Here is a 12,024-nt window from a genome sequence, read left to right as displayed (position 1 = left end):
TAAAATTCTTCATGAATCCTTTACAAAAATTGTATACATAAATATATAATATATAACATGTATAATATATATATATAATATATATGTAATATACACATATAACATATATTTATATATATATATATACACACATGTATACATACACACATATATATATATTTAAATATATAATTTTTCTGAATGATCTATGAAAAATTAATACAATATATATATATATATACATATATATATATCGTCAAATATAATTGTTGTTTTTGTTAATTACATTTATAATTCATTCCTCTATAGAACGAAAAGATATTTTTATTCGTGATTAATGTCTCTCTCTCTCTTTTTTTTTTTTTTTCTTAACGCTTTGGCCTTTAATTAAGGAATAATACAAATTACACAAGGAATAGATAAAAATTCGATTTTAACCGGATTTGTACATGTCACATATAATCCTTTCGATAGGGATAATACCGATGGTTCGCCTAAAGAAAAGTTCCTCGATCGCGTGCGTTGAGACCGATCTTAAAGTTGGCAATAATAAGAGCAACTTTCCAAACCTAAGTGCACCAAAGGAGGCACCGCTTAATCTTTGTCCAAGCGCTAATTGTGCACCGTCCCTTAATCTGGCGACTGCAACTGCATCCTTTAATCTTGTACCATTGTTAGGTGAGGCAGAGCCAGAACTACTACTTCGACTACTTGATACGGGATCGCTGTCGAGACCAGCCTTGAATAGAACGATAGCCCTTACGCATGCGAATTCGTGTTGATCGAGATTCATAGCATGAAAACCGGCCAATGTGTCCCTGAAACGCGTTACTTCGACCGCCAATCCAAGACCCTGAGTCCCTGGTGGTAAAAGAGGCGTTGGATCTAACGTTGGTAACATTTGTGCCGCTGCTAACAAAAACAATTCTCTCCAAGAGGATTCCAATAAGGTCAGTTGATCCTCGATAACCAGATTCGTACCAGCTGCTAACTCTCTTGCCCAATGGACGTTCAAAAAAAGTAATCTCGCTGCTTGCTCGCAAACCGATTCCGCCGTGATCGCTGGTATCAATGGGATCACAGGTAGATTCGCCATGGTAACTGGGATCTATAGTGAACGTACGACAAAAATAAGAAAAAAAAATAAATAAATACAAAATTAAGAAGAGGAATTACGAACGGTGAGACAATCAACGTTCAACGACAATAGAATTTATCCGTTCGACATTAATACGATATATTTCTCTTATTATCTCTTTCGTTGTGATCATAAAAACGAACTTACCTTAGGCAAGGCAATACTGTTGCAATAAATCGGATGAGGAAGAGGATGATGAGGGGTGGACGGAGCAACCGATACTCGAGGCTCCGTTGGTGGTTTTGGCAAAGCGAGATCTAACGCTGCCGTCGATTGCGGTACTATGTTGCTCATTATTTCGGGCTCTTTAAAATAAAGTGCCATTTGACGCCGTAAAGTCGAGTTTCTTGGTCCACGTTCGTGCTGCACGGCTAAAATAACGAATGAAACGGAATAATAAGCATACGAACGATAAAGAGAAAAAAGAGAAAATGATTTTTAAATGACTCATTATCGTCCTTGTCATCATCATCATCAAACATTGTGTCGTGCATCATTCGAACTTACCGTCTTTGTTCATGCCTGCCTGAATGCATTTGGCCAATCTACACGCTCGACACTGATTACGATGAGTTTTATCGACCATACAACCACCCTCGGACTTGGCCTTGCAAACGTATTGTCGATTTCTTCTTATCGACCTTTTGAAGAAACCGGCGCATCCGTCACATGCGAATATACCGTAATGTTTGCCGGACGAGTGATCCCGGCATACCTTGCACGGTATATCGTAAAGTATTCGACCTGCGTCAAGAGAGAAACAAAAAAAGAGACGGATGTAATCAAGTAAAAACAAGATAAGTAAGTAAATAAATTAAAACAATCAAAAAATTCAAAGAAAAGGAATATAAAAAAAAGAAAAAAAAAAGGAAAACCTATCAACATTACCAATAAATATTACTAATATTAACGTATTATTTTACGTGATATACTAATTAATAATACTATGTATCCGTATAATCTGTAAATTACTAATACATATTATAATACTAATGTGTATACAATTTATTCTACTCCTATTATTTCTCTCACTCTTTCCTTGAGAATTTTGAAGAAAGAAGAAGAAGAGAAAGAAGAGAAGAAGGAAGAGGAGATCGGCCCGATCATCGGTATGCGACTAAACGTTTCTATTGTCAAAATTCATTGAGAGAAGTTAGAAAAGAATGACGTCTGAGGGTTAATCTCGTACGCGTTCTCAATGGTGGTACCAACACAAAGTATATTTTGCTTCGAGACTACTTCGTTGGTGATTGAAGTGAGATGATGGGAATGAATAGGGGTTGATACTGTTTAACGTGGAAGATGCGAATAACGTTTGTCAAAAATCGGATAAATAGATCGAAATTTGTCCTTGAACGATATGGATGTCGCAATATAGTTTAAAAAGCCATTACCACTATTTTGCAATTCCCATTGGGGATCGAAATATCGGGCAAAGGCAAAGGTAGGAGCCATACTGGAAGGGTGGATTTATATGACGCTTTTACAATACGGGACTACCAAGCAACTCCTTGTCACTGGCACCGCCTACACCATTGATGCTAAAGAGATTGTGAATGGAACGACTTCAATGGACCGGATGTGGTCGATCTATTCAAAGATTTTAAGTGAGCAGCAAGAAACGCGACACTTCGTCGACTCTATCGCTCCATCTCTCTTTCTCTTTCTCTTTTTTTCTCTCTCTTTCTCTCTCATTCTATTTTTTCCCTGTTCACTTTGAAAATCCCTCTATCGATGTATACTTTTCTTTATCTCCTTCCAAACTATTTACGTATCCTAGGTAAAACACGTTGAACGTGTTGTCTCTACGTTTCTGTGCGAATCTGCACACTCTTCTCTCCTTTCTTCTAAACTATCAAAAAATTCTATCGAAATAATTATCTCGCTCCCTCGAGTTTTCTCTTATTTACTCGATACCTAATATGTATATAAGATATTTTCCTATTGAGAAATCCGAACAGTTCTTCTTTACCATACGCACTACGTTGATGGTTACTATTTTCTTGTAACGAAAACAAAGGAAAAGAAAGAAGATAGGGGTAAGTTCCTTCGTTTTTTCTTTTCTTAAATCAATAAATAAATTCAAAAGATCGATATTGAATTTTAGAAGGACGAAGAAAAAAAAATTAAAAAAATAAAAAAAAAAAGAAGGTTCGTCCATCCGTTCGTTCGTAGAGTCGAGTTCGAAGGTCTTTTGAAGGATTCCCAAGAGCTGTCCAACTAAGCTTATGTGTATATATGTATACACACATATATATATACATAAAAACGCGTATGTAGCTACATGCATGAGTTCCGCGGTTCGTACCGAATATAACAGGGGAGAAATCGTTCGCCCTTTCCAAGGCCCTTCTTTCCCTAGTCGAGGGAAAGTTTGAAAGCGTACGCATGTAGGCTCGCGAGCGTGCAAGCGTGCCACAGAATCACGCGAGGCTCTTCTCTCTCTCTCTCTCTCTCTTTCTCTCTTTCTCTTTCTAACGTCGAGCCAAGACACGCGGGCACTGACTGCATGAAATTTGCATTCGTCCTTCGTACTACAATATCCTACTACTCTATACGTGAAAGAAACAGAAAAATATGTGTACGTATGTAAGTGTAGTAAGTAAAAAAAGAAACAGAAAAAGAAAGAGAGAGAAAGAAATAGCGAATGTATATCCGCGATATAGGCGTATATATATGTACCCATATATATGTATGTACGTATGTGTATATATGTGTGTGTGTAAGAGAGAGAGAGAGAGAGAGAAAGATAGTCATTCGCGATTGAATTTTTCATTCGGATCGTCATAGCCTGTGTTTTAGCGGAGGCTCTTAAAGTCCATCATTTTTCCGCTTCTGCAGAAATCGCGCTTATTCTCAAAGTTTCATATGGGATTTTTACAGTGGCCGTCGACGGACAGACAGACAGACAGACGGACGGACGGACGGATAGACAGACAGACCGACAGACAGAACCATAAAGCATTAGTTTTCTACCCCTCTTACCTCGGGTTTTATTACCTATGTCGGATGAACGAAAGCTCGCTTCGTCGATTAGATATCATGGTATAAAACTACTGACATTAAATCGTATAATCGGTCCCCTTTTCCCTTTTATTTTGTCATTCCTGATATGTATGATATATCGAAGATGGGGTGAGGTGGTGGGTGAAGAAGAGGGTGAGAATGTAAAATTTTTGCTAACCGTGCACGTGATAGTAAAAAAAAAAAAGAAAGAGAAAAGGGTTGTCGTCTTTTTTTTTTAGCTAGCGGCTTGCAAAAATTACGTTATTGTTTATTAATTTTTTACATTCGATTTTTTTTTTAATCGTCTATTTTTTTTTTTTTTTTTTTTAATTAAAAATAGCAAGAATTTTTTTTAACAATCGAATCTCGAAAATTCGACGACGACGACGATGCTCGAAGAGTCGAACGAGATTAACAATTTATTTTTTGCAAATCGTTCCTCCCTGTCACCCCTTTAAGCAAGCCCACCCTCTTTCACTCTTCATCTCTCACCCTTCATCCACCTTCTCACCCTTCACCCGTATTTTTCGGTTCCTCGGTTGCCATTTTATACGTTTGATACGTGCTATGTTTTCTGTTGGGTACAAGAAGAAAAAAAAAAAAAACAAGGACAGGACCGTATATTAGCGATTCGAAATCGTGGAAAAAAAAAATGTTGCTGACCGTCGCTTCACGAAGGGTAAGTGAAATAAGGAAGGAAAGAGAGAAAGAAAAAAGAGAGAAAGTAAAAAGGGGTTGGTCGGCCGTGTATAAAAGACACCAAGTTGGATGGGTGGTAAACGAAAAATCGAAAAAAATTACAAGTTCACTTTTTCCCTTGACGAAATTATACTCCACCGTTACTTTACTCTAGTTAATTATGGAACAACGTTATTCCTCCAAAACTTTTCTGTCTCTATGTTTGGTCAGCCCTATCTGAGTTCCTTCTCTCTTTTTTTTTTTTTCTTTTTCTCTTTCTTTTTATAATCTTTCGCGTAATATTCTTTCTCCGTATCGAGCGAACGAAAAAAGTGAAAACAAAAAAAGAAATAAAAATAAAAAAAAAGAACAGAAAAAGAAAAGAGGAAGAAAGGAAAAAGAAAAAAAAAGAATCGAGTCGAAAGCACGTCCCGTAATTTTAATAATCAATTAATATACAATTTAATTTAACGTATGACGAATTACGTACGTGAGGTGAAAAAAAGAAAAAGAGAGAAAGAGAGAGAGAGAGAGAGAGAAAGATAATTAAAGTAGATAATCGATGAGCAGGTGAAAAAAGAGCAATTAGAATGACATCATCGTTCATCCTAAAAAAACGATCGACCATAACGTTTCCCTGGCCATCAGGTGCTAGTAACGTAGGCGTTACTGAAGCATGGGAATTTTCTGACATGTGTTCATAGTCATATCGATACGCGATATCGATGGTGTTCTTTCTCACTTTCTTTCTCTCTTTTTAAACTACATAGGTAGCAGACACGTGTTATACTATGTTATACCTTATCGTATCGAGTTATATCGAGGGTGGAAGACTGTATTCATCCGTCATCTGCGATGTTTCACTGAGTTTTAAACACCCCCGTTCACCCAACCCCCTTTGAAGTTTCTCTTTTAATATTTTGCCATTAAATTATCGTCCTTTTGTTCCACGACTCGTCTCTCTCTCTCTCTCTCTCTCTCTCTCTCTCTCTGGCTGTCTGTCTGTTTCTCAGTTTAATCATAAATGAATAGTAATTTTTAATTTAATAAGAAAATCACTTTCAACGATTATTTTCTTTCTAACGAAAATATACGATGTCTAAAAAAAAAAAAATTTCAACGTGCTCGTTCTGTTTTTATTATTTTTATAAAGATAGTTAAAAATCGATTGTTTCACAATTTTCTATGCCAATTATCGTGTTCGTTTGAATAAATTTTAAACGAATGTCGAGATTTGTTACTTTAGCTAATGAATTTTAATTATGTTTTATTTATTAACGAATTAGATGATATTAATATATTTTTACTGATCATTCCGATGATAAAATTTTGTTATCTAAATAAAAAACAACAGTAATATATATAAGTTACTGAAAATTCTGAAATCATCTATAGTCCGATAACATATTTTCATTATATCAATTTGTTTTTTATTTTTTTTTTTTTATTGAGATAATAAGTACTGAAAATTCTAAGACGCGTGATTCGTTGATCAAAATATATGAATCTATCTATCTAATTAATTAATTAATTAATTAATCAATACCTATGCATATATAAATGATAAAAAATTTCTCGTACGAATTATCGACTCCGTTTATATGAGATCATTAACAAAATAAATAAGTGATTAACGAGTGACGTAAAAAAAATAAATTTCTTAATCAAGTAACAGAGATTTTTGAACAACTGACGGTCACCGAATGATCAGTGATGCATGGCAACCTGTTAGCTCGTCCACCCACCCTGATTACCTTCGCATAGTGGAAACTATTTATTTCACCATCTGTCATAATTTTCTCATGGACGAGCTCCGTCGGGGGATCGACGAATGGTTTAAATGTCCGAAAAAAACGTGATCGGCTACTCATTTAAATGCCACATGCTTTTTATTTCACACGAGATCACAAAAGGAGATCGTACGTTCTGTGAAACTTTTCAGAGAGAAAATTTTCGATTAACGAAGATCGTTTCGTTGACAACAACAACAACAAAAGAAAAACAAATAAAAATAAAAAAACAGAAAAAATATATATATATGAATATTCTTTTTTGAAGAAAAGTTCTACGACAAATATAAAAATTACATGCACGTGTTTTCTTTTTTTCTTTTTAAATTGAAACACCTCAAATATTTCTAAAAAGTAAAATATTTCTAAAAAGAACAATTAAGTACCTACAAATCTTTCCAATCGTATATCATGCGTTTCACGTGAAAAAAAAAAATATGTATGAGAAAGCTTTTCTTCAGTTTTCGATGTAATAGAAAATAAATTTCGACGGTGACAGGAAAGAGTGGGCGATTAGGAAAATTTGTTTACTACTTCCTTTCCATTTAAAACTTTGACAAGGGTACAACACGAGACTAGTTATATAATAATAATAAACGTAATACCAATGACACAAGGAAACATTTTAAACATGTCGTTGATCTTTCATAGAATTATTTCATAGAAAATTCTAGGAGAAAGTCTAACGATTGAATTCTAAAAAATAATGTATGATTTCGATAATAATGCGTATCTTAAACGTATGAATCAATACGAGTTTATGCATTTAAAACTGTTTTGTAGATAAAACTGTTAACGTTAGAATAATCGTCGACGTAGAATAAATATTTCATTCGTAATCCTTAGATCGAACGTTCGTTTATAGCGAGTACAGATTCGATTTAACGTATGCGAATATAATTTTTTCCTCGTTATCTGTTACAAAGCTGGAATACCGATAAACTTTAACCATGCGTTATCTTCAAAAACGTGATCGATTTAACGAAATTTAACTCTCACTGCGTACACTATACGTCATTTTTTCTTCTTCTTCTTAACAACACATACGATTTTCCATCTTCGTTGTTAAAACGAGAAACTACATATAAAGATCTCTTATCTAAGGACGAGATAACGATCTTAGAAACCTTACTGGACGAGGCTGGTGGTAACTTTGGTTGAGTAACCGGGATGTGTCCCACTTGTTGTTCTTGATTCTGCATTTTTTCTCTCTTCTGTTATTACCTCGTTACAGTCTTTTATACATATATAAATAAATAAATACATACGTATATATATATATATATACACACACGTATGTATCTGTAATCTTCCTCACAACACTTTCTGTCCCTCTCTCTCTATCTGTGTCGTAACACAAACGAGAGTTAAGACAAAATTTCACATAACAGTATCAAAGTTTGACCGACATATCGAAAGAAAAGGAACAAGAAAAGAGAATAAAAATTATAAACAATTAATACGATAACGAAGCACATCGATTTTGACTTCGACGAACGTCAACAAGAAAAAAACAACAATAACAACAACTTTAACCATGACAACGATTAATGAACGATAACAACGACCGATGAATGGACAATTAGAGAGGACAAAAAAAGGAAACGAAAATAAAACAAAGATGATTAAATCCGAAAGTGATGAATATGCACACTGGAGAGCTAAGCACTAGCGAAACTCCGACTACTGACTACTCGACGATGAATCCTGACTGACAACCATCGTTCTCGGGACTTTTTGATGCCAACTACCCTCCCGAACCTTTTCGAAGTACAAGTTACGTAGATACGCTTTCCGATTGGCCGACAGCTTTCCTACCATAGAAAAGGGCGTTACTTTCGAAAGAAACCGGCTGTGCTTCCTTCCCTCTTGAGTCAGGGGTTGTACGGGATCGGCGCTTGGACGGTAGGGGAGAGGAGGGAAGCTTAACGCTTTAGACGTCGAGTTAGAGGGGATTTTACCTCAGCTCGTCAGAAGGGAAGCTCAGATTCATCGGGAGACACCGTGAATCTCTCATACACCCCGTTTGCTAAATCTCGCTCCCCCACTCTACTACCCTTTCTAAACCCCTTCCCTTTCTTATTTCTCGTCACACTCTGTTTCTTTCTGTCTCTCTCGGTGTAACGTCGAGACGGATAAAATTGAAACGTTTTATCGCGGAATGCAATAGTTCATGATTTTCTATGATTAGATAGATCTATTATTGTTTTTCTTTTTCGAGAATAATATTTTTATGTATATGTGTATATATCTGTATGTGGATAAAGATTTTTCTCTCTCTCTCTCTCTCTCTCTCTCTCTCTCACTCTCTCTCTCTCTCTCTCTCTCTCTCTCTCTCTCTCTTTACGATGAATATAAACAGAGTAAATAAAGCAGATGCGTTCCTGACTCCCTGACTCCATCTTGAATTATCTCATGCTTCTCGTCCCTACTAAACGTGAACCCCAACCAACGTGTGCGAGAAAGAGATGGAGAAGGATTTAAAACAGGGGTGAATTTCGGTACGAATTACGCAAGGAATCTGCGTTATAATAACCGAGAGTAATATCATCGAGATTGGATCTCTCGGTGTTAGGCATTCTTTTACACTCTCTTTAAAATATTACGAATCGATCCTATCATCGTGTTATTTCTTATCGTTCTTTTATAATATTTTATTACGTAAATACACACTATACATACATACGTTCATTATATACATATAAACAAATACGATTTTATTATTAATTTTCAATTAATTTTAATTTCCATTCACTTTATATACACACACACACATATATATATATATATATATATATTCGTTTTTTTTTTCTTTATTATATATATTAAAAATAATTTTGAGTTATTTTTAACTATGCAATATCATTGACATATTATCTAAAACATTTACGATCTAATCACGATTATAATACACATCGGATATAGTTATAACAAAAAATGCGAAACATCCATTTAGATATCCCAGATGAAGGATAGACATTCAATAGTAAATAGAGATGCATCCCGTGAAACGTCTCGAGCCTTCGGAGAATATCAGAGTGTAGATCACCGAGGTAGGCCATATCCGCCATTGAAGAGATCAAGGATCGACCCTAACTCACCGACAAATCTTGCTCGGTCAAGCGTGTGCATCGAGCATCGTTCGTTTTTGGCTTCGTTGCCAATATGCAGTGAGTTAGAAAGAGAGGGATACATAGATTATCCGTGTAACTGTCCCTAAAAGATTTTTTCCAAAGGTACGTTCTTGTATTCGTTCGAAACGCGTATAGAAATACGCATACATAGACACACACACATATATATATAAATATAAATACGCATATAATATACATACATACATATATGAATGTATGTATGTATGTATGTATATAAAATGGAGGGACCAAAGAGAGATTCGAGTCGCTTTGTCAAAAAGGCAAAACGCGGCTTAAACGGCCGGTAATAGGAGCGGAATCAAAATAGAAAATTTGTCTAGGAATTCAGTACCTCAAATTTTCTATCCATCGGAGAGAGTAGAGATTCTCTTCTTCGCGTGCGTTCAATTTTCTAAAGGATCGAAACCGCCTCACCGATGTTGTTTTAGGCTCTAAGAACAACTTTGTTAGAAAGGCTTCTAGGATTCTTTTCAAAGCTTCGAAAGCGTTTGTTTGGGCAAAACTATATTTGATCGTGTCTCATTGAGAGGATACAAGAACAACCAGATCAATTACATATAATATATATATATATATATATATATATATATATATTCATTAAACGTCTTACTTAGAGCTGTCATTAAAAAAAAAGAAAAGAAAAGAAAATTAATTAAAATATTAACTGTCAAGATTATTACGAAAATTGAAAATTACAAGAATGCACTATAGTTTAAATTTATTTTCTCAAACCTTTTTCAGGATGCTAGATACGAAGAATCTTGGAGAATGTAAAGAAAAAAAAAAAAATAAATAAAAAGAAAAGAAGAAACGATAAGAACGTAACGAAAGGTAGATAAGTTCTTCTCTCTTTTTTCTTCTTTCGATTCCTAAACTATCAATTATCCTTTATTTCTCCAATCTTCTCTACGTATTAATTCGATCATAATTCAATATTCATTGATTATATCATAATTTTTTAACGTATTAAATTAATCTTCTTTTCTCTAACATTCTAGATTCTAGATCGTCTAGGTCGGGAATGTTATTAAAAAAACAAAGAAAGAAAAAAAGGAGAAGAAAAAAAGAAAAAGACGAGAAACAGAAAAAGAAAATGAAAGGAAGCTAGAGGGAAAAGAATAGAGGTTCTTTTAATACCTTAAAAGAAGACGAGAGAAAAGACAGGAGAGAGAGATAGAAAGAGGGAGATACACATAACACGGACACACACAGATGCACACATAACGACAATGGCACGCTCGGCATAAGATAAATACCAAGATAGGTCGCCGATAATAGGGTCATTTCATAAGCGGTACAAAGCCAGTTTTAGTAAAAGCTCAGCCTAATCGTGTCACCAATATCGCAAAGTAATTCGGATCATCGAATAGGATTCGTACCGTTGAATTATATAAGTAGTTCGTGTCAACGGGTGGTCTCGTATTGCCGAAAGAGAGAAAGAGAGAAAGAGAGAGAAAAAAAGAGTGAATGAGAAAGAGAGAGAGAGAGAGAGAGAGAGGGTGGTAGAACCAAGAAGTAAAGTAAGGACAGCATTAGGCTATACCGTCCTTAGAATTTAAATCCAAAACTGCGAAGTACAGGTATAGGTAAGGAAAGAAACTTCCGATTGGTGTGTTGAAGAGAGAGATGGATAGATATAGGATAGAGGAAGATAGAAATAGTAGTAGAAACATCATAGGATGCCGCTATCTCTCGCGAAAATCTCTCGAGCATACCTTTTCTAGCTCGCTGCCTGTTTAGTCTAATCCCAGCGCCGCCCAACAATTGTTTGCGCCTTGTTTTACCGGTATAGCATTTAACGAGGTTCCACGTCCTTTTAAAACTTTCTTTCTTTCGGGCCACATGTCCTCTCTAACTCTCATAATTTGACTATGAGTTCGTGATATATGTTTAGATATAAGTTAATATATATATATATTTTTTTTTTTGAATGAGAATTCGTCAAGATTTTTATATGGGTTGGAGTTTCGTTTTCGAAGATCTTTTTAGGATCACGCGAAATACAAACTTACGATAATTAATTATTTATTTATTTATGTCACATAATATATCTTTAATCGATCCTATCAATCCAATTCTTTTTATTTTTTTATTTGTAAATATCCTCGTGCAACCGATCAAAAAGAGTGAGAAACGTGATTCTTGCAAAATTAGGTTGAAGGAAAAAATGGGCGCCTCCTTTTCGTTGTTAGTCGTAAGAAATAGTCCGGACAAGTCTCGAAATAATCCCATGGCTATCATACGGTCGACTTGTCAAGTACTATAGGATCACGAATCG

At 35.1% G+C, this 12,024-nt stretch overlaps 1 protein-coding gene across 1 annotated transcript in view; it reads right to left on the bottom strand.

Moving 5' to 3' along the window:
* Positions 1-324: 324 nt before the first annotated feature.
* Positions 325-12,024, bottom strand: part of LOC127066608 (nuclear receptor subfamily 2 group E member 1) — a 74,962-nt gene continuing 63,262 nt past the window's right edge. Inside the window, exons 2-4 of the mRNA XM_051000487.1 lie at positions 1,625-1,861; positions 1,265-1,488; positions 325-1,087 (exon numbers count right to left, since the gene is read on the bottom strand). Coding sequence (XP_050856444.1) covers positions 413-1,087; positions 1,265-1,488; positions 1,625-1,861 — 1,136 coding nt within the window. The 3' untranslated portion in view covers positions 325-412. The remainder of the gene's footprint in view (positions 1,088-1,264; positions 1,489-1,624; positions 1,862-12,024) is intronic.

The sequence above is a fragment of the Vespula vulgaris genome, chromosome 10 (assembly GCF_905475345.1).
Source record: "Vespula vulgaris chromosome 10, iyVesVulg1.1, whole genome shotgun sequence".
NCBI lineage: Eukaryota > Metazoa > Arthropoda > Insecta > Hymenoptera > Vespidae > Vespula > Vespula vulgaris.
Note: the sequence above shows the minus strand (reverse complement) of the source record. Positions and strands in the feature narration are given on the sequence as shown.